Source organism: Grus americana, chromosome 2 (assembly GCF_028858705.1).
Source record: "Grus americana isolate bGruAme1 chromosome 2, bGruAme1.mat, whole genome shotgun sequence".
NCBI classification, from domain to species: Eukaryota; Metazoa; Chordata; class Aves; order Gruiformes; family Gruidae; genus Grus; species Grus americana.
The window spans coordinates 150,341,338-150,367,724 of record NC_072853.1 but is presented as its reverse complement, the minus strand read 5'-3'; the positions used below and the strand labels follow the sequence as shown (position 1 = coordinate 150,367,724).

General features: G+C 40.7%; 1 protein-coding gene across 2 annotated transcripts in view; it reads right to left on the bottom strand.

Moving 5' to 3' along the window:
- The window catches only part of GPR158 (G protein-coupled receptor 158), a 207,541-nt gene that overhangs the window by 46,796 nt on the left and 134,358 nt on the right, over window positions 1-26,387 (bottom strand). For both annotated transcript variants that reach the window (XM_054818195.1, XM_054818196.1), the window contains exon 6: window positions 11,002-11,111. In XM_054818195.1, the coding sequence (XP_054674170.1) occupies window positions 11,002-11,111 (110 nt within the window). The remainder of the gene's footprint in view (window positions 1-11,001; window positions 11,112-26,387) is intronic.

Sequence of the window (26,387 nt, the reverse complement as noted above, 5' to 3'; positions counted from 1 at the left end):
ATTTTAATACATTCAAATGGTAAAAAAAAAATGGTCAATGTCTCTTTTTCATGGGTATAATAGGTTTTTATTCATCAGAGGCCAATGTTAACTGATACTCACCAGGAGCCATCAATTGTTACTTCTAAAAAGAGTTTGACCATCACCACCTACAAGGTTCCCAAAGCAATACACAGGCTATTTTCTCAACTAGCAAAGTATGATTTGCAAATGGAATAAAAACTTGGAAGAGATTTGGTCATTGCAGCCACATTCTCCAAAGCATTTGAAAAAGTGCAGAGGAGCAAAGTCCAGAGCTGGATTATGTTAATCCGATTTAAAAGAAAAAAAAGCCTGTCCAGTCTAAGATAGAAGGCAGACTTATTGCTGAGGAAAGATCCTGCATAAAGTAATTAAGGCTGTTACTAAGGGATGGCTGGGACAGTGTAATTCCAGCCCTTTTATTGGTTTCAAGGCTCTCAGCACTATATGGAGTTTTGTTCAAAGCCAACAAGAGAGTGATTTGTCAGGTGCTGGAGAAATATGACAGAAGGAATATATGATGGTCATTTAGGGACTGAAGGAAACCATAGAAGAGCTAGAAATACACGGTTTAAGAAAAACTGGTATCAAATATAAAGTTCAATACAGAATTTTATGAAAAAAATACGAACAGTGGCACGAAAAAGGTTCTAAAAGACTGTCACATATGCCAAAACTAGAAAGACAAGTCAAGCAGAAGAACAGAATATCTCCTGCAAAAATGTGGGCACAAATTTGCTTGCAGCATCTGGAAAAAACAGCTCATAGATTTTGAGCCTTATTTCAGTAAGGCAATGGTACCAAACAATTCCACACTTACACATATCAACTCTCTTTTTACTAGCCTTGGTGAAACTGCCACGGTGCCTCCTGACATCAGCTCTTGATTGGAAGCTGTGAATTTATGTAGTTTGAACTGAAGTATGATTTCAGATAGGTAATGCCAATTTGCATTATCCACAACCAAACAGCAGAAAAAGATGTCAAGGTAATGCTGAAAAAGATATCAGAGAAAGACCTTGGTCCATTTACAGCACCACAAGGCAGCAACAATGAATCCCTGGTTGCTTATTTTGTAGAACAGAAAGCTGAAAACAAGAACGCCTGCACTGGAGAAAATTGATGCCAGAGTCAGAGAAGCCTAATGGATATATAAAAACATAGGCAAGGAGAAACAAAAAGCTTAGGAAGATTTGTGGTGCCACTTCCCAACAACTCCGTGTAAGCCAACGCTTGAGACAGAGGCTGCCGACAGCAGGGGCTTCACCACCAGCAGCCCTGCACGCATGCGAAGTTGTAACCTCCTCTAGGTACACCTGGGAGTAACAGGTGGCATCTTCCCAAAATCTCAGCAAGGAGGAGAGAGCTTGTTTTGCTGAAGAGGATCTCAGAAAGATAACAGATGTTGTTCATGCTGAGGCCAAGTGCAGAACACGGCTCCACCAGAATGACTGTGCTGCTATGAACTGCCGGAGCACAACGGTGGTGATGGCTGGGAAGAGACCCAGAGGCCCTTGAGTAACTCAGCGCTGCTGGCTAACTTAATTCACACGTCAGCGATAGGCACTCAAAATTTTGCACTGATTATTAACTGCTAGTATTTTTGCATTTGCCCAGAAACAGAGGCTCCAGCTTGAATTGTGTACAACTAACTGCAATTATGTGCAGAGGCTCGCATTGTGCACATGAAAGAGGCAGGACTCAAGTCAAGGAAATCCAAAACTCAGCTGCATGTAAAACCTGCCAGTGCGCTGTAATGTAATACTCTGCAATAGCAAAAGAGTTTTCATTTTTAATACAAAATTTTGGTGGTAATTTTTAATTGAAAATATTACAGATTAGTTCTAAAAGGAATAACTTGATACTGGCAACTGAATTAATAAATAACGAAGCTTTCTTCAGGACCTGCTGTCTGTGCATTCCTGAACTTCAAGCAGCCAAGGCAGCGTTGTCTTGGCCTTTCCAGTTCAGATCATGGATCTAATACACTGCATCTAAAATTCTTAGAGCACCTTAGACATCTTTCAGAAAAGCATATACGAGGAGAACTCACCGATGCGCAGACTGGTACAACGCTGACAAGCTTTACCCCTCTGTATGCTACAGCATGGCAACATAGCATTTTATGTCACCAGTGGCTGGTCACCACTGGCCAGATAATGACTCAATTTTTCAAGAACACAATGGCAATTTTTGGCCTTCACAATAATCCAGAAAAGAGCAACTAGTATCTGAGAATATTTCGTCCAGGCACCAGTTTTCCCAGTACTGCAGATCTGCATTAGGGTAAGTGATCAGGACTAATTTCAAAGCAGCTGGTGTGTCCAATTAAATGGTACAACTATAAATACGTCATTTCAGTTTATAAATATGCTTAATTTCTCAATAGACCCATACTAACATAAATGCTATCATTTCTACTGCATGTTCATAAAATAAAGGCCAAATACAGGACTAACCACTAAATTAGATAGCTTGATCAGTATATCACAGACCATTACATTTTTCTGTACCAACTCCTGTAAATTGTAGTAGCATTTAACTATAGAATATCTTCCAAAATGGTATTCAGTCTTGATATGAAAGCAGCACAAAAAATTCCTCATTTCTCTTGTTCAGTTTTTCTATAGCTAAGCACCCTTCTGAGAAGAATTTGTGCCAGATTGCTCACTTGAATTTCTCTGGCTTTGCCTTCCAGCTACCAGATCTTATTGAACCTCAGTCCAATAGATTAGAGTCTTTTGTGACTACTTTTTCTCTCCCTGCTTGTTTGTACACCATACAAGAAGTCATCTCTCAGTCTTCTTGCTCATCTAAAAAACAGATTAGGTTTCACAGTATCAAGCACTTTTCCCAGCCCTTAAATACTTTCTGAACCACATCCATCTATTGCATATCTCCTTTAAAAATGCATCTCAGGAACAGGACGTAATGCATTTGTATTAGTCTCAAAGATGTCACCTCCTGCTGCGAAATCGATTCTCTACTGATAACCTTTAGAACTCCTGTTCTCCTCAATTTTGCATCTTTAACCAGTCCCTAACTATAATTTGCCTTTTGGCTGTATTCAAGTGTATCTCTTTAACTAAGCCCACGTTACCAAGCCATAAAGATTACTTTTCATTACTATCCTTGCTGAAACAAAATTTACCATTTCACCAAGCTTTGTGTCATCTACAAATTTTATGAGTAATCATTTTGTGCTTGGTTCTTCATTGCAACTGAAAATGCTAAACAGTATCAGGCTTACTCCTGATCCTTCACAGTAGCCCACCAGAAGCCTCCCCTCCAGTCATGACTTTTCACTGACAATCAGCATATGTGATCTGCAAATCTCTGCTTCCACTTAACTGTGATCAGCCCCTGTGCGCGGAGTGTGAGTCACATACTTAACTCCCTCTTCACACTCCTCCACAAATAGCCTGTAACTCATGTATTGCAGCGCAATGCCTGGTTTCTCTTTCATGCCATAATCCCACTCAGCAGACAGCTGGGCAGCAGATACCTTGTTCCACCGACCAATTCTGTCCTTCCCATGGAATGAGAAAAAAAACAGTCTGTAGGAGTATATGACTTGTAGCGCAAATGCATGCACAAATGCATGCCTACCTGGAAGGAAGGTGCTGCCGTATTGCACCACAGCACAAAGTTTTGCCAACTCATGGGGTCCTGGACTCGGATAAGGTCTCTGAGAAGATGCCTTCCAGCTCTGGTTCTGAAGCCCTTCTGCTATCATGTAATCGGATGTGCAAAACCAGTCCTTTCTCCCATTATCTGCCATGGTGCTCTTGCATGCCATCAACACAAAAGAGATCTGAAAGCTCTTGTGGTAACTGTGGGCCATTGTAGAGGACCTTCCAACCCACTGTTTTTTTTTCTAATCATGATGGGAATATAATTTAATATTAAACCACCAGATACTTTCTTTATCTTCTCTTTGAACTCTCCTAGCCAAACTCTACTATGATAAAGAAGAATGTGTGCTATATTAAGGTGATTAAAAAAAAGCAGCCCATGGAACAGTACAGCTGTATCTACAATATTCTTACATAAATTAAATATTAATAGGAATACAGATGAGAATATTTTCAGGATCACGGTGCTCTAATAATCTTATGTACTTTATTTGCCACTGATTTTTGTGCTTAAAGATAATGTTTATTAGTCCCACTTCTACGCTGTGCTCCATCAAGATTAATTCTGCACTGAGTGTCTTTATAACAGTTGTGCTACATTTTATTAGTTTATACATATGCAAGTAGATTTTTTATTTGGAAATATGAAACAGAACCATTATACTGTCTAGTTAAGGCTAGTTATTGCTTGAGAATGGCAGGGATACAAAAGAGCTAAATAGGATTTTAATAATATAGATTTTATTGGGAAAAAAGCCACAATAAACCAGAATGTGAGTCTGTTATTTAATCTAGAAGAACTACCAAAATGAGAATTTCATCTGGAATGTGCATCATGCAGGAATGCTACATGGAATTTACTAAATTCTCTAAGTTATTGCCTAAGGCCATGAAAATAAATAAATGAACTAGCAAAGGTTTGAGAAATGCATTATACTTAGGAAATGAATGAATTAGGTTAAGACATGCTAACAAGGAAACAGATTTTTCCAGGACCGGTCTAATTAGTGCAACTTTGTTCCTTATGAACTCCTTCTGTATGTGCATACATTTTTGCAGCAAGTCCAACTCCCTTCCTCCCTAAACTGCATCTCCCAGCCTTTCCCTCTCCCCAGCCCTTACGGTCCCCGTTTCTCTGCTGTCTCCTCCAGCAGCCAGGCAGGAGGCACAGCGTGGGAGCAGCCAGCAGCATGTGCCCGCTGACCGCCCGGGGCACACCAGGCAGAGAGGGACCAGCTCACGCTGCGGGTTTCAGCCTTCGCTCTGCGGGAACATTTATAAGGTCTATTTTCCGCCCCAACACCGTTTTTCACAAAGCGTTGTAGGACTTGGTGCGTATGACTTCTTCACTGCTATCTTTGAACCACCTCTTTTCATAAGAAAGAAGCATCAGTGATGTGAGCTTCAAATAATGCAAGTGACATAAGAATCCGCGTACATTTTCCATGTACTGCTTTACTTCTTGTTTAAACAAAGATGGGTAAATGTGTATGGCAACTAACTGCTACATGTGGAAAAAGCAGTGGAAGAGGACAGAGATGCCCTGCTGTCACAGATTTACTCCTTCCTAATTAAATTAAGTTTGTAATAAATAAAAAAGTAGCTGATGCCTCTTTTTTTTCCCCATGTCTCTCACTTAGCTGAAACTAGGTGCCTCCCTCTCATCTGAGTCATCACTACAAGAAAATAAAGCTAATAGTGAGGTGACAGTAATACAGGAAGGCTCTTTTTTAATCCTCACTGCTGCTGACTCTGATATTCAAAGCAGCATCATGGAGCTTTCGCATGAACACAAGTTAAAGAGGCAGAACAGGGAGCAACAGCTGCAAGAGCATCAAAGAGGCACGGAGCTCCAGCAGCCCACAGCACAAGGTATACGGCTGTGAGCCCGCCTGCCAAGCACCACCAAATTTTGGAAGCTTTATGAGTTAATTTTCCTTGCAGAAGAGAAACTGGCAGTACAAACCAAGTATCTTCTCAGCACAGGATGTTTATTTTCAACAGTCCAGCTGCCCTTCTTCCTGAAGCCGGAACGATAACAAGCAGTGCTTAGGCAACTCGGTTCAGCCAAGGCTTCAGACTGGGTGTCTCTCCCCTCTCCAGAAAAATGTCTTCACGTCTTCATCTCCCTCACTCCAGGGATCTGGACAGACTTGTGTGCCAGACACAGCATTTACTCCTTCTCTGATGACAGCTTCATGTCTGACCACATACCCCTTCCCTTCTCCTGCCTAAGACAATGCGGACACCAGGGAAACTGCACATTGAACCTCCTTCCATGGGCTTGCAGGGAAGATACAGAAACATGGTGTCACTGAGCTTTGTCTACATTATCAGGAATTAAAGTTAATAAGGAAACTTATTACACCTTTGTTATGTAACTGCACAAAACTAACATGAATTTTTATCTGTTTTACCTCTTAATGCAAACCCAATTCCCACAAAAAGCCATCTCACCCAAGAGAGGAGTACTTCAAAGCTGATGAGTCTTGGGGTCAATTTTAACTCAAGTTGCAGTCTGCTCACTTTCAGGAGGAGAAGAGGGGAAATCACTCATTTGTAGACAGTTCCACAAATCCCTCGGAAGGAGAGGCAGACAAATTCTCCTTCCAGGGCCTAGGTGAGATTTATAGCAAATGTCAGCACAAAGATCCGTGGAATAGATCCTGTAACAAATACCCATAGCATTCACAGCAAGTTTGTCTCGGGATGGTTGGTCTTCAGAGGGGAGTTCACAGTGACAGGTCACTTGGCTTTCTGGAAGCTGATGCTGTGATTTATTTTGTGGGAATATAATAAACAAGAATAGCTGCCCCTGAGCATTTACTGTAAGATCACAGGAACTGGATTTACAAAACGAGGAGAGCTGCATAAATATAACAAAGATCAAACTTCTCAGGTGCTAAAATACCCAATATCTGCCTCCAAAACAATTTTTCCCTGTTTTGTTTCACATGGGATACAACCACTACAGACTACAACCAGTGGCAAAATCCAACAGTAAATATATCTGCCCAAAGCCACTTCACACTTGCCTTCCATAAGAAAAAAGCAAATAATTTGATAGAAATTACATCTCCCATTTTTCTGGTGTGTTCAACCAAAATGACCATGAAGGCTTGACTCATTTCAAAAACAAAGGGTAGCTCACTGCTACAGTCGATGCCCATCTCACTTTCCTTGCCCACCGAAGCTGAGGTTATAGCATAACCACTACTCCAAGACAAAACTTCTCTCTGTGGTGCTTCATCACTAGCACCCTTCTCATGGAAACACTGCGTAGTGGTGTATTGGCACTTTGGAACTATCATCTATTGGCACTATGAACTGTGAAATATTGGCCTAGGGACCACCCAGCTCTGCAGGTTCTAGCTGCCGAGGTACCTTCTGCCCCTTTCTGCACCACCTTCCCACCAGCCACTTCTAGACAGGATCATCTGTATGTTCTTTCCCTCCCCTAGCTACAAGAGGAGGTTAGGCCATGCCCTCCTCTTTCATGTTCTCACCATCAATGCACACCTCCACCCAAGTGCTTCAAGAAGCAAAATGACATCTTCTTTGGTTTCTCTGCTAGCACAAGTCTCCTCTTCTGTAAGATACTGAACCATGACACATGACTGCATGCTACCCACACTGCTCTTCTCCTCCTTTCTTTATCACCTACAAAGATCTACAGAAAGGGCCACTACTTGGTCTGACTGTACCAGATGGCAAAGCACAGCAATATAATCTTAGCGCAGCATTTAGATGAAGTGCAGAATTGCCTCATAGTGTTAACATCTTCTTGTCACCCGCTAACATGTCCATCCCACCATCACTACTTACAAAAAAGCCATTGTATGCCATTGTCTTGTTTTCCATACCTGGAATGTTACTTTCTCCATACCTTCTCGTTCTCACTTCCCCACTCGCCTCTTTTTCTCTTAGTGATATAACAAATGGAGAGTCCCACAAACTAGAGACCCCATTCCTGGGTTTCATTCTCCTGAAATGTCTGTAAGCTATCCTGTGTACACACACACACACAAATATGTCTGTATGTATATAACTTTCTTCAATTCTTCTGCTTTAATCCAGAATTAATGACTCTGTATTAATCCTGACACCAAGATGGTAGAAGTTCACAAAATATTAAAAATAATGAGATAACCTGTTCATAAAATACAGGGCTTGAAAAAGGACACAGAGAGTCTTCAGTCACAGAAATATACTGAAGATGCAACATCAGCAGCACTTTTAAACCCCCAAAAGGTTAAATTTGAAACTTCATTATTTCTTGAGAGCATTATTTTGAAGAATTCATTGCTGAGGAAAGTACTGAGTTTTATGTTCACGGCTCTACAGCTACATTTCTTAAATTAAGCTCATTTCCTTACCCCCATCCTTCCACCCCCATAAACATCAGCTCATTATTTTAAAAATGCACAATGAATAAGAAAGAGGCAATTTAAGATGAGGCACTGTAGAAAGTGACTGTGATGAGTGTTCAAAGAATGAATCAGTACATGACTTCCCTGTTCTTTTACTCTTCCTTATGTATCTGCTTTTGGCTACTTTTCTGATTTGTCCTTGATGCTTGACCCTAACGAAACCTCAAAGACCTCCTCGGGAAGTGGGAAGCTACAGGGAAAAAAAGCCACAAAGAAAAAAAGTGTTTCCAGCGCCTCCTACCTGGCTTTGGATAACCTTCATGCTCCAATGCTACTCAAAGCATGTCATTTGTTGAGAAATACGGCTTTAGACTTTTTTGTTATCATTAATAGCTGCTTTTACACAATATTGGTTTTCCCATTAAACTTAGAAAAATCACAAGTTCCTTGCTAGCAATTAGTTCTTCTCCCAGGCAAGACGCAGGCTACCTACAGTAGGGAACCAGTGTTTGTTGTGAGTATTTGTCGTGTCTGCAGTAAGCCATTCTTCAACCCTGCAATGACTGTGGATTAAATTAGATCTGCCAAAAATTTCTATCCAATTTCTATTAGCATCATATTATTCCTAATTAGCATAACTGTTGCAAATGTGTATAATAAAACATATATCTAACTTGACTCAGTCTTTTGCAAGGCACACTCCCTGACTGAAATATACCGTGCTAAAAAAAGACCACAATGTCATGAATGTAGGAAATGAATGGTAGGATACCTGGGTGAAGAACCAAGATAGAGTCCTAGAGAAAGTAATTCTAGATTAACACACTCAATAGTTTGATGGGTTTTTTTCTCTTCACGTTTCACAAAGAAATATAGAATTATTCATGTTGGAATTGCCTCAGAAGGTCATCCAGCACTCACAGCAGGCTTAACACTGAATGCAGACCAGATTGCTCAGGGTTTTATCCAGTTGGGTCTTGAAAACCTCTAAGTATGGAAATTCACAACCTCATGGGCAACCAGCTCCACTGCTTAATTACCCTGATTTCCTTGTACACATTGACCCTGATGCTAATTTATATTGTATAAAGTTGAACTCTCCCATTTCAAGTTGTTATTGTCTTTTGTTCTCCCCATATACATGGTATAAAGAGCATGGCTACATCTACTCACTAACCTCCCTGTAGGTGTCAGATAGCTGCTGTTAGGTTCCTCCAAAGCCATCTCTTCTGCAGGCTGAACAAGCCCTGTTCCATCAACCTCTCCTTGCAGGGCAAGTGCTCCAAGCCCTGACCCTCTTGATGGCCTTTCATTGAGATCCCTCAAGTTCACTGATGTCTTGAGAGAGTCCAAAACTGGACATAGCATAGCAGACATGGTCTAAGGCATGCCAAGTAAAGGAGAATAATCACTTCTCTCAACCTTCTGGCTGCTGTCCTGTTGATAGAGTCCATTCTGCTGCTAGCCCTTCATTGTTTTGTGCTGATCAAGGATGAGGATGTAGTTCATTCTAGGTTTCTTATTCAATCTTTGTCCTGTTTGCTGACTCTGTCAGCACAGGTGCCAAGTAACACCAAACAGCTGAATGAGCAAAGCAGAAGTGCAAGATTTTCTGCCCAATTTTGCAGTCTGTCCTCACTTCATATAAATGGAAGATCAACTGCCCTGTTGGGATATTGCTTCCTCATATCATGTAAAATCATATAAACAACCTGTTAGAGTAACAGAACTGCAATGATAATGTGAGTCTTCCATAGTCTTAGGCTGTTTCTCTATATATCTGAGCTACAGGTAACAAACCATCCAAGCAAAGTCACCAGTTCTGTTCAATCTCTTCTGTAGTGCTCTAGTTGTTATTCTTTTTGCATCAGAAATTGTTCATCCCAGAAAATACCATGAGGGTGTGGGATTCTCTGGATGAATTTCAATGCAAAGATGCAGCCAGACATAGCATTATACAGTCGGAGTTTACCAGCCAAAGTGTACACTTGTAACCAGGGACACAAATAAAAGGCAGCTGCAAGAAGAGGTTCTATTTCAATGGGAAAGCAGGGTTTTCCACCTAAAATGTGACAAGCCAATAGTGCAACAGGAAACACAAGATATTCTCAGTCCTCATTCAGTTTACGAGCATAATATCAAACCTCCTCTATCTAACATGCCAGCACAGTAATGAAACCAAGACAAAAAGATAAGCAAGCCTACTTCATCCAAGATGTCCAAGTACCAATATACACATATCGCATATCTCTTTGCTTCAATAAAAATAGTTACAGAATGTATGAGTAATTTTTTTCCACTAAAGTTTAAAGAGGAAAAAGCATTAGGATTTTACCCAGCATACCCAGAAACAGCTTCAATTTTTAAGGGGACTATAGAAGCAGGATTTGAAGTTGGGTTGCTGAATCTCAATCTCTGAATCGCCTGTGAATGCACTGACAACCCCATGGTACCCAGAATTTCCAACACATTTTTGCTGGCAGGCACTGATGCCTGTCTGCTGTGATTGCCTGAAGCAGCCCTTGGCTTAAGAGCCATAAGAAAACATAGCAAGTATATACGCCATAGTGTATCGCTTTACCCACCATCACTGTATCTAAATACTTAGAAAGCATCTCTCTATGAACACTTTACAGGGAAACGTTTTGAACACTTTTGAACACTCTAAGAATACTTCTGCATTTTCCTATATTCAAGGAAAATATATTTGTCTTCTGTGAAAAGGGGTTCTTGCACAGTTTTACAGCTGGTTTTGGGGTTTTTTTAATTTTTCATCAAATCCTCTCTGCATTCATAGTTCTCTACCGGGATTAGTAGCAGATAATTTGAGCAGGAATAGTGAGGAGAAATACACAGTGGTTTTAAAAACCAGAAACAGTGCTTGTTTATGATAATATTTACAGCTCTTCCATCTAAGTACCCACACAGATTGCACGTACTCCCACAGAGATGGAAATTAATAATATGTGAAATACCTGTGCAGCTTGAGCGTCACAGTTCCATAAACAGTAGCAAAGCCCAGAAGACGAACCCATCTTAGGAGAACACAGCGAAATACACTTGGCTCAAAATACAAAATGACAACCTATAGAACAGAAAGATAGAGAGAGCTTCAGTACCGCTTTCATGCGAAAGTAGTTCTTCATTCAAATGCAGAATAGTTGCAAAACAGGACAGCAGACATATTTCAGCTCGTACTGCTGTATATTTAGATTTTCTAGTAAAATGAAGGGATGATCAGATCAACCAGTTGGCACAGTTCTAGGCACCAACTCCTTTTGAAGGGAGCTGGCACAAGCCCTGTGACAGACTGTGAAGTGACAACACTTTTAAATGCAATTCCACTGACTTTTCTTAACCGAGTGAAAACATGTACCCAGAGAAGAGGATAGAACAGACAAGGACATTTCCCTTGAGCTATTCCAGTAATATGCAGCTGGCGTAATTCTGGTTTGATGGACTGTATTTACTAGGTTACACTTCAAAGTCACTCCTTCTAATAAACCTAGCAAAATGATAGCTGCTCATTTTTCTCTATCAACTATTCTGCCACACTAAAAATGATTGCAGTAGCCTCTCTGTCCAAAACCCCAAAATCTCCATGTCATATTTGACTCTTTCTTATTCTTCCCCATATGTTTGTCCTACGCTATACCAAACCTTACTATGCATCATCACTTTCTTAACAAAAATAACCCTTTTGTTCACTTATGGATTTCTCTAATCACAACAGAAAGGTTTTGCTCCATCTATCAAGTACCATGCATGAGGACAACACTCAATAAACACTAACATAAAGCTACTTCTGCAGGTATAGTGCGTATAAAAGCATCATTATCAAGTAAAATGCCACCCTTATCAAAAACAGGGCTGCTCAAATGGTGGACTTAGTCATGATCTGAACCAGGAGTCCATTTCTTCTCGTTCCAATAGATGTTGTCCCTGGTGTCCTGAGAGATGATCCCATATTCCTTCCCACTCACCCGGCCCCACCAGGAGCCATCTGTCCCAGAGATTCGGCTGTACATTGCCCGTACCCCACTTGCAGACCCTGCTTGGTCCAGCAAAGCTAGATCCAGTGCATCCCACCCATCTGGCCAGAACCTGGTAAAACAACCCAATGCACCGTAGTACAAATTAATTGGGTAATCCTGGTCTAGAGAAAGAAAACACTGAAACATTTCAGGCCATCTGCCACAGCTTCATTTAGAGTCGGTACATTCTGGCAGTAGAGGTAGTATTGTGCCTACCGGCTGCCACATGATCTTATTTTCCTAAGTAAAAGCTTTTCTATGTGGGAATTCAAGCCCAGGATATTGGCCAAAAGCCCAGGACTACGTCCTTTGGGTGACATAAACATATTTTGGAGAGTGGGGGCAAAAATGGCAGACATGTGGGCTGAGAGATAGAAGAAGCTGCTGTGCTTTGCTGGTAGCTTTTTTTACAGCAGAATCAAGCTATTTCTTTAAAAAATATGGTTTGTTGAATCAAACCATGGTGCAAAATTTAATCTGCTTTTTTCACTATTATTGGACTGACGTGTTTCAAGGTAGACATTTTCTGGGAATCTGACAAATTCTGCATGTAGGGAAGGGAACAGCATGGACCAAAAGGCCCACTTCTCCGTGGAAAAATCAGCTACGAAACCAAAATGCATCCACACATGCATGAACATGCTTGTGTAAATAGACCGTCCAGCAAGAAGTTTCTCAGAAAGACGTGAATGACAGTAATGACCTCTTGTCCTAATATACAGTCACACACATTAGGACAGCTGCAGAACCAGAGCAAAGTCTGTAGCAGTAACCTGCCTCCTGAGATTTGCCAGGGGGTAGAAAACACCCTGTTTCATCTTTGATTCTTCTAAACCAGAAAAACAGTGCCAAAAAAGACTGGCATGCAGACACTCCTAATATTTCAAAGTTGAGCTGAAAGCAGAATTTTTCAGATTATTGAAATGGGAAGGTCTGAAAACTTTCCAGGCACTGAATTTTCTGAACAAGGGCAACAGCTCTCTTTGCCATGAAATCTGACACAGCGATTCTATCTGCAGTTGCTTGTTGAAATATTAACCGCTTGTGTCTAGAAAATCTCATTGATTTGCATGGAACCATTTGTATGAGCAGCTGAGGCATTTGGCTAGCTATCAACCAAGAAAACACCACTTCCATGAGCCGGCATGTGGCGGCTCACCGTGAAGGCTGCAGAGGCAAGGCTCTGTTGGCACAAACTGTTCTCATTTCCCCATTTGAGTGTAGACACATGTGAACTACTCCTCCCCAGTGGTCAAGTACATTGTGGAGGCTGTCAAAGACTTGATCCGAGTTTGATTCCCTTCTGGGTCTTTTGAAAATCTCTTCCTATGTTTGTATGACGGAAAATAGCTGCAAAGCCCTCCCAAGGGCCAACATCCATTTCTACCTATTCTTTCATAACTTGCATGTGATCTGGCATGGACCAAGGCTTTGAACAGCAAGAATTGCTAAACTTAGGTTTTGCTTGCTTCTTAGGCTTTCCAGAAGGTTATTCTAAGAGTATGTCCTTCCCATCGGGGCTGTTCAGTTGACTGCCCTCTCTAAGCTTTTGTCAGCATTAAGTCTCTTATAATCACAGGGAATTTTAGGGACACAATTTTTAAATTGAATAATCTTTAATGGATTGGAGCCAAGGGGCTACAGAAACACGGCCCTGGAAGCTCAGAAGACCAAAAGCCACACTCAAATTTTTCATCTTAGTGGAATCAGAGTCTTGCAAAGAATATATATCTCTGGTGAAAAGTACGGCTGCTGCACTCCATCCCTCACTCTCCCTACCTAAAAAACAAACAAAAAAAGAAGCATAACACAGAGAAGTCTTGGGCTTGTTTCATATGCAGCAATAGGTTTCTGAGCTCCAAGCTGGGAGCATAGGATGAACGCAGGATTCACCCAAATACCCAGCCTGCTCTGAAGAGAACAAGGGAATCCCTCTGCAGTTCTAAAAGACTACTCTGTCCACCAAAAATCTGGCAATAATTCATTTTCCCTTTTTGCTTTTATAATGCATTAGACCATGACAGCAGCATAAATCTCATTAAAAATGCTCAGAGGGTTTGCTGATGGATGTCACAAAAACTATTTACTGTACATAAGGAAATGTGATATCCTCTGTTTTGCCAGCTCCTGAAATCCATTTAAATACTAGACATCAGTTTCTATTCCTTAAACAGCAAAGATCTGGGGAAAAAATATTTGGAAACCAGAAGAAGGGAAGTCAGACAGTGCCTGCTCATGTACCAGTTACTGCAGCTGTGCGTGAGACTTCATAAACTGTGGCTCATCTTTGTCATTTGGACAAATGCATTTTGATGTTTGCTTTTAACCTCAATGTGTTTTAAGCTATTATTACCCTTGCCAAAACATTGTCCCAGTAGTCACGCTACCACTTGTGGAGTCAGAGATGAAAAGACTTTCTAAGGTCACCAACTAACTGTCAAGTATGTTTAGAGATGGAGAATTACGGACATGGAAGAGAGACCTAGCTTGCTGACACAGCGTTCAGCCAGCTTGGTTATTCAGCTGACATGATGGACAGGCACACACGCGCTCTAAAGACAAAGGCTAAAGTCGATACAGGCACCTCGCCCACTACGGCAAATTTTTGTTATCAGGACAGGTAGGACAGTAAAAGTGCAAAGAGAACTAATGTTGAACAATTTAATGCTCAAAGCACAACAGACATGGTCCTTACAAAAACTGAGCAAATAATGAATTTTATAACCTCAATGCCATTGCTTCTTAAAAGATATACAGCATTTAGAAAAATTCTTAAAAAAAAAAAAAAAGTAGAGCTCTATAATGTTAATAGTGAGCAATACTTCTATGGAACACAAAATATTCTTTTGTTTTTCAGATTAACTTTACTGTGCACATTATAAGGCAATTAATTTTGCCCTTCACCTCGGGCACCAGATCTAGGAGAAAATATTTTAATTAATACTGTGCAGTTCCCCAAGGTGCACTGACCAGGATTCAGTCTGCCTAAATCGGGCATGTAATTTCCACCTACGTTGTAGGCGTCTAGTAAATTAGCCCTAGTTCCATAGGTAACCCACGGATAAAGGCGTGAACCTTGAAGAACCTTGAAGAAGTTTAGGACTTCAGCTACTTGGACAGAATCTTGGCCTAAAGGTGTCACACACGTATCTCCACTGACTAGAAAGGTACTACAGATTTATTTTAGGGAAGTTGCTTCACTATATGTCAATTAATAATCAGGATTAGGAGGACTAAGACAAACTCTCTAACCAGCTCTAACAATTTTGTGATGTATTTAAGGCAAGTTGTTTTTTACTTTGATTCTTAAGTCATAAAAATCACATGAATAGATCAAAAACTCATTTTCCTTTTCAGTCATCAAATTTCTATACTCCACGTTGAGAGGGAATGGGCAAAGCTATAATGTCTCAAAAGATCAGAAGCCAAGGAACAAACACTTAAAAAAATACATGGAATTGTCAGTGGTACAAATCCTAAACCTAAACATGAGAAATCTTGAGCAGAACCTTAATTCAAAAAAACCCAAAGTTTTCACTTTTGAACTCTTCTTATTTTTGCCCTCAGTTGTAGAATGATAGAATCATAGAATGGTTTGGGTTGGAAGGGACCTTAAAGATCATCTAGTTCCAACCCCCCTGCTGCGGGCAGGGACACCCTCAACTAGACCAGGTTGCCCAAAGCCCTATCCAACCTGGTCTTGAACACTTCCATGGATGGGGCATCCACAGCTTCTCTGGGCAACCTGTTCCAGTGTCTCACCACCCTCAAAGTGAAGAATTTCTTCCTTATATCTAATCTAAATCTACCCTCCGTCAGCCATTACTCCTTGTCCTATCACTACGTGCCCTTGTAAACAGTCCCTCTCCAGCTGAAGGCCCCTTCAGGTACTGGAAGGCTGCTATAAGGTCTCCCTGGAGCCTTCTCTTCGGAAGACAGGCTGAACAGCCCCAACACTCTCAGTCTGTCCTCATAGAAGAGGTGCTCCAGCTCTCTGATCACCTTTGTGGCCCTCCTCTGGACTCACTCCAACAGCTCTATGTCCTTCTTGTACTGGAGACCCTAGAGCTGGACACAGTACTCCAGGTGGGGTCTCGCAAGTGTGGAGTAGAGGGGAAGAATCACCTCCCTCAACCAGTTGGTCATGCTTCTTTTCATGCAGCCCAGGATATGGTTGGTTTTTTGGGCTGTAAGCACACATTGCCAGCTCATGTAGAGCTTGCTGAGGGTGCACTCCATCCCACTGTTCATGTCACCGACAAAGATGTTAACCAGTGATGGTCCCAACATCAGCCCCTGAGGAATGCCACTCATCAGTGGTCTCCACTTCGATATCGAGCCGTTGACCGCAAATCTTTGAGTGCAACCATCCAATCAATTCCTTATCCACCAAGTGGTCCATCCATCAAATCCATGTCTCTCCAATTTAGAGACAAGGATGTCGTGTTGGACAGTGTCAAAATCATAGAACGGTTTGGTTTGAAAGGGACCTTTAAGGATCATCTAGTTCCTAGTGCCATTGGCGTGGATGTTATCCATGTTAGATACATGGAAATGAGATACAAAGCTTAGAATTTGAGCATGAGCATCATCTGGTTATGGATCTGAGGTGAAAGTCACCTACTTTAGATAAAAGTGATGCAAAACTATTAATTTTTGTCTAATTTTCAAATAACCAAATTTCTCTTAAAAGCTTTACAGGAAAACTACCTACTTTTTTATTTAACTTCAGAATTTGCTGCAAGTACTCTGCACAGTTCAATGCAGGACATGACGCAGCCATTTAAGATAATGCCTTTTGGGCTAATTCCATTAACAAGCATCTAGGAGATACGGTGAAGAGATCCATACGATCTGTTCCACTGCCCAACACCATCTGCCCTTGCCTGACTGCAATAGCTTTCTTGGGCTGTCTCTAGGCAATTCTGCTCCGGAAAAAGCCATCAGATGCTTCCTCTCGGTATCCTGCTGTGCTTTGAGATGAGCGGTCTTCTTTCTTCTGCCATGTTTCAGCAGCTTCTTTCAACACGTAAAATATCCTCCAGGGTAACCTAGTACATCAAGTCACCTATTAATGCTTCAGTCCTAATACTGAGAAGGGATTTCCCGCAACAGAGATGCTGTTTGCAATGTTAGATAAGCGTGCCATCCAAACTCATAACAGTCTGGCACTCTGCTTTCTAGAAAAGGGACCACTCCACTTGCATGTGGGAACACTGCCATCTTAACAGATGGGCATGAATGAAGGCATTCATGAGCCTGTGTACACTACGGGCACCACATACCACTGTTCGAAACATGATTCACATCTCAGAGCATCTGCTTAAATATTAGTGAATGCACAACTCATTATCCAATCCTGTACTACCAACAAATATTTCCGGTGCAACTACACAAAACATTTTAGAGGTATGGTAACAGCTGAATATATATTTAGGCTAATGTCCTGTTTTCAGCTTCCTTCCATCTCCATCCCATTTTTTAAACCACATGTGCTTTTTAAGCCATAACATTTTATTCTAATAGGCTTATGGACACACAGTACCATCGAACCCTGTTATCCCTGCAAATCTCACAATTTTAAAGCGGAGTTGTGCTGGATCATTAGCTCAATGCCTCTATAAAGCACACAGTTGCAGCAGGAAACCACAGCAACTACTCAATAGGTTTTATTCTTGCCTCTGAATTGGAACTGAATCAACTCCCCAGTACACAGCATTGGAGGCACTCTGCTGCTGAGGGCAATGCATGTCAAAGTCAAAATACTTGCAGCCGTTTAAGATCTTTTGGGTTTCTTCATAAAAGAAGACAAGTTTTTCCTAGCCACCCACACAAAGTCCAGCTTGAAATTCTGCCCACTGAAATCCTCTTTTCCCTCCCACTATACTTTCAACTGTAGAGAGGTTTTCTCCATTGCCTGTCTTAAAACATATATTAAACCTCTGGCAGTGTTTCAGCAAAGACATGTCTTGCCTGTAAAGTCTTTTGGAAGTCTGTGATGCAGTATAAGAGCATAACCACCAGCACTGGTGTAAAATACAAGGACAGACTCCTAGAACTTGATTCATCAGAATGCTTTGCTATCACTGAGTTTTATTATACTTTGGATTCATCCCCATCAGGCAGTAACAGCAGATCTCTAAAGCTCTTTATGGAACATATTTTTTACAGTGGAGCTCATTTAGCCTCCTGAGAGATTTATCTGGTGATTAAGCAAACAGAACCTTCAAGATTATTCTGGTTTGACACAAGACTGCATACTTAGAATGCCTTTTTATTGATATATCTTCAATTACTTTCCTCCTTTTTTTTTTTCTTGTTCATAAGGCAGATCCCAGCTAACACTTGACAGGGCATCTCTGAATAGGTTACTCTGAGGAAAATAAATGCCCATGTGACTTCCAAGATGCTGTCATGTCTTTCCTCCAATTTGAAGAGAAAAAATGATATGTCACAGATCCTACCAGCTCTGGAAATATTAATTTTTAAGTGACCTGAACACATGGCCTGAAAATGCATTTATCTGCCATAAATTCTAGCTTAGACTTAGAGTTACTCAGGATCTAGCTTCACTGTTCCTATTTACGTTGGCCTAATGAATAGTATTCTAAAGTCAAGTAATAAAAAGTTAACATATAATCCACAATGTCTTTAAAAAGCGACACGTCTGCACTCTGTAAACAGATTTGTTCACAACAAATGAAGTTATGCCCCAAAAGGCCCACGCAGTAGAGAAGGGCATTCCAGGTTTTTTTCCTGATAATGGCTAAAATTTTGTCAGAAAATACTTCCTTAGCTTATGAAAGACATCAACTGACACCCTGGTTGAACCAGTTATAAATGCTAAGGGTTGTAAGGTCCCCCAAGGGTGAATTCACAGCCAACAAGAGAAGGGGATACAAAGACAGACAACACAATAAGTCTGCATCCTCTTTGGGGAAAGAAAAGTGTAAAAACTAGTATTACCAAAAGGACTAGACCCCTACCCCAGGCAGCTGTGGGAACCGTCTGGGGAATTTGGGAGAAACAGAAATTGCCTTGAAACCAAGGTAAATTAAGAGATCGGTTATCACATATGTTCTCTGTCTCTATCTCCAAACATAGAAATTAATGCCTAGCTTTTCACTGTAATATAATAAACTATTTATCTTTAACTGTAAATTTCTCAAAGACAGATTTCAATGGCACTGGCCCAAGGAGTGGAGATCCTAAACCAGTAAAACATGGTCATTCAGGAAGTATTAGGTCTCCCAGCCTAAGGGGCTATAGGCACTGAGCTGCTGGAGGTGGCAAATCCTATTTCTTGGGGGCAAATGTTCTCCCAGGAAAGGTGTCTTCCTGACCGCTGTGAGTTATCGGATGCTTCTGCAGCTTCTAGTACAAGACAGGGAGAAGGTCTAAAGCATAGAAGTTCCCTTGAGACCAGGACAAAGTGTAGCACAATGAATAAAATACCTAACACTGAAAAACCCAAGACTGAGAAAAAAGAAAATTCTATACGATAGCTCTAGTCACATCCCATCTTAAGAGAGAAGAGAAAATAAAGTCTGAATTGTATACTACTCTTTCCTTGTTCTCATTCAAATGTATTTCTGCTCCACCACCACCATAAAGCAAAAGAAACACATAAATATTTTTCAGGGAATCCAAACAAGAACGGGCTTGGTTGGCCCAATGGATCTTCTTATCCATCTGCTTTGATGTGCCAGTTATTTCTCCATCTTTGGTATGTAGGTATCCCTTGTACCTATGTTGGCTCACTTCTGACAGCCTCGCATTCTTTAATACAGTTACCCTAACAGCAGCCTGAACAGCCTCAGAAGTTGGTCCCTGAGGACTTGACACTTGGCTCATCTCAGCAGTTCAGAGACTTCAAGCTGGCCATATGTGGACTTGGCTGGACATCAGAAATTTCCATTGAAATTACCACAGAAGGTTTAAAATCTGTTTAAACAAAATTTTTTTAAACCAGAAACAACTGTTGTGTTTGAAAATCTAAAGCCCATCAAAATCCATGTAGCTAACTACGCACAGTGGAAAAATGTTTTTTGTGACTCATGTAGGTCAGCAGTCACAGCCTTGAAGCACAATATTAATGTATCGTCATTGGTCAGATTTTAAAGATACTTAGGAGCTAGCTGGGGAGTTAGGAGCCTTTGACTTCACTGAAGGCAACTACACAAATATTTAAGAAATATCTGGCTCCTTGACTTCAAAAAGAGCTGCAAGTGTTAAGAGCACTGTAGATCACATTGACGCTCTGCACTCTTTCATTTGACGTTTCTTCTTCCTAAACTTATACACAAAGGCATTGGATTACTTTCCAGGTAAATATTGAAATATATGTGAAAATGTGGGTTTCCTGATCAAGCAAGTTGTTAGGTTTTGAGTGGAGATTATTAGACATGTTCTGCCAGCAGCAACACTAAAAGCAAACATGAGCAGGTGGGACATTCAGGGCTCCAGCCACATGCATGCTAAGGATGAGAAAAGAAGTGCAAGTAAAGTGCAGAGGAGAAGCAGAGCTCCTTAACCATTCAGTGCTTCTATCTCCGTGGTTTTCATTACATTCAAAAAACATAATGCAAAATTAATAGAAGTAATTTCATCAGAACGTTTTATCTAGGCAATAGGAACATATGCATAGGCACATTTCAAAAATTGTTCACACCAGTGCAAAATTATGGCAGTGGAAAATCAAAGGAAGTTGTAATATCAAAATACCTTCTAAAATACTTGCTTCTTCCACCAGTTAACTTTTATAATCCAACTATTTCTTTTATCTGTTCACATAGATTTTTTTCAGTGTGACATGCCACTTGGGTAGATGACAACAGTCAACTGAATGTCCTAGTTTACCTACTTCATATGTGAAAAAAAAAAAAGACCCCAAAAATTTCTTATTGGATGCACTACTATCGCCTTTTCTTAACAAAGATGTGGTCCCCCAAGAAGCAGAAAGAGAAACATTTATAGGAGCTGAATCATCTCTAATGAAAAAGACAGACATCTACCCAGCCCAGTCATTTGCCAAATATTTGACACATTTTAACAACAGGGTTAAGAATATGCTAGTTTCATTTTTATTCACAAAGAAGTGTGCTACGCAATACAATATTTTATTAAAAACAAGGAAAATCTAACACTTAATTTTAACACCACGTCTGTGGTTTTAAGAAAAAGGAACCTTTTAAAAACATAATGGTAAAGTAGTCTATATTAAAATAAATCTTGCAAGAGCTGCAGCTAAATCAAGACATAATAGACTAAATTATTCAGAGCAACTTGCCAAGTATACTTAATGCAAGACAAGGTCATAAAACAGACTCACACAGACTTTTGCCTTTCATTACAATATGGCTGAAATCCCTACAAATACACAGTGCAGAGAAGAGTTTTGATGTATTTTCAAACAGTGACTTCCACCTGGGAAAAAGAAAACAGGCAGCTATTTAGAGTGACAAAAATACCTTATCTCCTGGTCTTAATCTAACAAAGCCAGTGAAGTATTTAATACCAAATTTGTGAGAAAAAAACTACCCGATGGTTTTGGTTCTTCAGGAATACCTCCTTCCTGGGTGCATGCTCTCTCTGAACTACATGTTGGGCAGGTTCACGAGCCAAGGTAGGAATTTTATTGACACCAATTTTTAAGATGGTTACTTGGAAAAGATCATAGGGACAGACCAGGTCTTTCAAATATCCTGTTAAACAACAGCAAAAAGTAGGACAGAACTGGCTGTTATGCTCTGCAGTAAAGTTGTTGTCGGTATTTATTCTGACAACCAGTAATTTAGAAAGCCTCTCTCCACAAAATATCAGCCGGACATTTCAATCCAGCCAGCGCTGATTAGTTTGCTGCAGACATCGCTGCTGGAACATCGACTTTTCATTTTCAGCTTCTGTACCTGTAGCAACAACAGCAGTGGGGACAAGCCAAAGGCCACGGTGTGACAAACCTCCAGAGGAAGTGGTGGGAACACTCCACCCCTTAATGTTCCAAATCAGGAATGGATGCCCGTCTGGGAAATCTGCTTTAGGTAAACTGAAGTTATTGGCTTCAGTAGAGAGGTAATTGGGTGAATTGTGAAAATGAATGACGTACTCTGATGACATCATCTATGATCCCACTGGTCTTAAATCTGCACTAACCATATTAAACAAATACTGTCATTAACATAATTAATTACTTCTGGGTAATTAACAATGTAGAAAAGAAACCAGTCCAGCTGCAAACTCAAAATTCACTCCATAGTAGATACTATAGAAATAGGAAAAAACCACTATTTCTATTCCTATGGATATTCTTTTAGTTCTCATACCACATGGATATGAACATTCTTGCCTTCCAAAAAACTTGTGGACAGTTTGCTTGGCTAAGAGGGCCAGAGTGCTCGTGCTCTTCTGTTCTAGTCAAAAGGAAAAAAAAAATGCTTTATATAAATCCAGGCAAGAAAAATATTTATGTAGTGTTGTGCAGATATTGATAAATTATTATGACTGAGAAATTAAAACAAATTTAGCAAAATAAATGTCTATATTCAAAATTATCAGACTCTTTGGAGATTTTCTCTCAGTCACTGATGATCTCTAGGTGATTTTTAAATCCTCTCTGCAGCACTGGAGCAGAGCAGCCTGCAGAACCAGCCCTCCTCTGTGCAGAGCGTAGGCACATGCACCATGGGTCCTCTTCTCTGGGAACACAGCCATATCCATAGGTAAGTCACTATGTACCAACGGGTGGCTCAGGGATGCTGCAACGCAGTAGTTCAATAATGGCCTAACAAAGGCGAAGTGAACGTGATAAATGTATGAGTGGGATTACTACCCTGGGTGCCTGGAAGAGCAGGGGACTGATCTCAGTGAAGGAGGAGGCCTTTCTTCTTACATGTTCCGAAGACAACTCTTTTCCTCCAGATTTTCATTAGCAACTTTTTCTTCACAGAAAGGGTTCACGGGGCACCTCCATGAGCCACAAAACACTCCTTCACATGGTATGTGAGAAAGTCATATTCTCTATATTCACTCTCCTTCACCACATTCCACTAGGGTGATTTGATACTCTAATCCCTGTATTTCTATAGGGAGTAGAAATCTGGGGTGCAGCTTCTACAGAGCTGAGCTAGGGAAGACAAATGAAATGCCTAAGTCCAAGGCAGTCAGCCTAAGCTCCCTCCGTATTCAATGGGGAGCATCATAGGCAGAGGGCAACTCACATCGTCCTTCTACAGGCACCTCAGGTGGGTTATAAGTGCTGTCCTTCAGAGGTGCCTACTTTTCTCCACAGGCTATTATAAAGGGAACCTAGGGGTAAAATGTGATGTTCAGGGTTAAAATTAATAAAAAACCCCTGCATCGTAAGAGCCACCCCAAAAGTTTGCTCACAGTTCTCAGCAGTTTCAGCACTCCTTCTCAAATGAGTTCACGTGCAGCTAGTAGCCTGGCAGGCCATGTAAAGCCCATCCTATAGAGGAGAACAAGCTGGAAAAGGCTTCAGAACTATTTAGCCTAATTTAATATTTACTACTATTTTAAACTGGGAGTCTCAAAGGAAACAAAGAACTTGAGGACAATTCAACTGATTTGGAAAGAAATGGGCCTAGAACACAAGGTCTGTTTCGTGGATTTTAAGGTAACTATCAGTGAATGCAGAACCACAGGAGTAAAATGGCAATGAAAGTAACATAGACATTAGCTCGTTGAGGTCTATGGTCTGAACGGACAGATGTCAGTTCCATTAGAGAAGAAAAATGCAAAAGTCTTAAAATAAAAAGCAATGATCTCAGACTAGCCATATTGAATACAAACTGTCAAGAAGAGATCTCTAGCAATATATCAGCAACACAGCTGGATGAACTCAGAGAAGCCTGGGAAGAATTCTTTACAGACCTCCGGAGGAATATTTCTTTAACAGTACAAGAACAACATACTCAACTCTGAAAGAGCAGTCTTCAAAAGCTTCAACATGTGTAGGAGGCAACCAACTAAACAGAAGAACAAATCAGAACAGAAATCTCCCCTTGGAAACGCTGCACAAAAGCGGAAGGTAGGAGGGATGGATCTTGGAGCAGATGTTCAGGAAATTAAGTGTGGCCTTGAAAAACTTTAAAGAGTCTGTGGATGTCATTGAGCAGTTGAAGAGAAGTTTGAAGTACAGTGGTGCATGAAAGAAAGGAGTCAGGTGAAAGGGGAGTTGCACAATGTAAAATCATTGGCTGGGGGAAACTAAGGGCAATAAATTCTCCTCCTCTGGAAAACAAAGTGTCCGGACACCTCAATGTATTGCTGCTCATCACCCGAAAAAATCAGCAACAGTAAAATCCCTAAGGGATAACAGGCACATCTCATCTTCCAAATATCACACTTGCTAACCTTTGCATACATTCTGGTTTTCCATAAAACTGCATTGGCAAATGCACAAATAAACATATTGATGAATTCTTAATTGTCTGACATGGGCAATTTCTTTTTCAAAAAGAAACAGATAAACCACAAAAACATTTGAGATGTAAGGTTGTATTTGATGGGCATATCTTTGATCTTTAACATCTTTTTCAGTTGTCATTAAAAATTCAGTCTTCTCTCTCACATGATATGACGTCTTTTCAGGTCCTAAGACTTGAACTCAAATGCCCAGAACAGCATTAGGACTTGCAGTTTGTTTTGCTGAACTATGCCTTCTCTGTAACTTAGGGTTTGGGGTTTTGTGATTAAAATTGCCTTTTATTTCAAACATGTAAAATAACTAGAGAAATAAATTGTGGATAAGGAAAAGAAACTCAGAGGAGCCAATTTTTTATTATTTTGAAAATGTAGTGAAAATTAAAGAAAACAACACACCTGTCCTCAGCACAACAATTAGCAGGTTTCTGAGGAAAGCTCTTGACAGTTAATGCTTTAACCTGGAAAACAACCAACTTCAAGCTATGTTTTTCCAGTGATGACAATTGACATCCGTATGCTACTCTGCTCATACCTAAAAATAACTTCAGCATTCATTGGAGCAGGTACTAGAAGCCAGGTCTCCCCCTTCTAACCAATAGGTAACCTAACCAAATGGTAAAGTACCTGTAGAGTTAGATTATTTGTGTTTATACCTATTTACTACTGCTTAACGAAGCAACATGAAATGGAACAACAGCAGCACAAGAGGCTGAACACTTCTCATGCTACAGCATCTTAGAGCCAAAGTGCTACAACGTTCTTCAAGGTGGTACAAGTTTGTATCTTCTGGCTAGAGGGGGGAACTGAACCTGAGTGTCACATCCAGAATGAAAACATTAACAAGTGGGATACTGGATAAAAAAGCTAGCTATAGGTTGGGTTTTTTACCACTTATACTTGGTAAGAAAGTAAGGCTTGCACAGTGCTCCCGAAGAGAGGGTTCAAATCTGCAGCCCTTTGTGAAGGAAGGCATTTTCCACGCACAAAAACTAGGCAGATCATAAATGACAAATCCCTCTCTCTTCAGCACGTCCAACTCCCTCAGCTAGCAAAGCAGGCATGCTGGCCTCTTTGTCTCTGACTGTGAGCACACAGCCCTCTAATGTAAAGATACTTCACTTGACCTCAAGGGTCCAAAATTAGGCGCTGCCATCTGGGGTTGCAATGCCTAACCCTATGGTAAGTTGAGTCCTTAAAAGACCCGTCATGATAAAAATTGAAGCCATGTTAGGAAACCCGTTCCCTGCTAATGGCGTAACTATTCAACCGTCTTTGGTCTCCTTTCAGAGACACCAACCAAAATAGCTATAACCAGTACCTGCTGGTTCCCTCCTGTTGCTGCAGCTGTAAAACTAAAGCATTAGAAATACCATTCTTCCATGACAAGAGCTCTCATTTGCATTCCTGACACATCTCACTTGCACGGTCCACAAAATGCGTTCATTAACAGATCAACAAAACAGCAGAAGGAGGCTTTCTTCAAATGTTCCACCCCTTTCTGAGCACAGAGGGAGTCCTCCAAACATTTCACCGATTCATCAAAGAAAAGGCCCACTCTCTACCAGGAGAGACACATTCTACTGCATTTTGTTGCTAGGCAGTCCTCTGCATTTAACAGCAATTATTTATTTATATGAACTTCCTTCTCCATCCTCCCTACCAAACTGCTTGGGGTGATGGATAAACAACTGTACAATAAAAACAGCATAAGAGCAGAAGGACAAAACATTTAAGAGCAAAATGAACAGCTGTCACCAGAACTAGGAATGAGATGGTAAACAGAAACCAAAATAACTGAACTCCAGGGAGCCAGGGAGAAACACAGCAATTTTTAAAAAGAGAAGTCAGACTGGTGAGATAGATCGAAAGACAGATAGCAATAA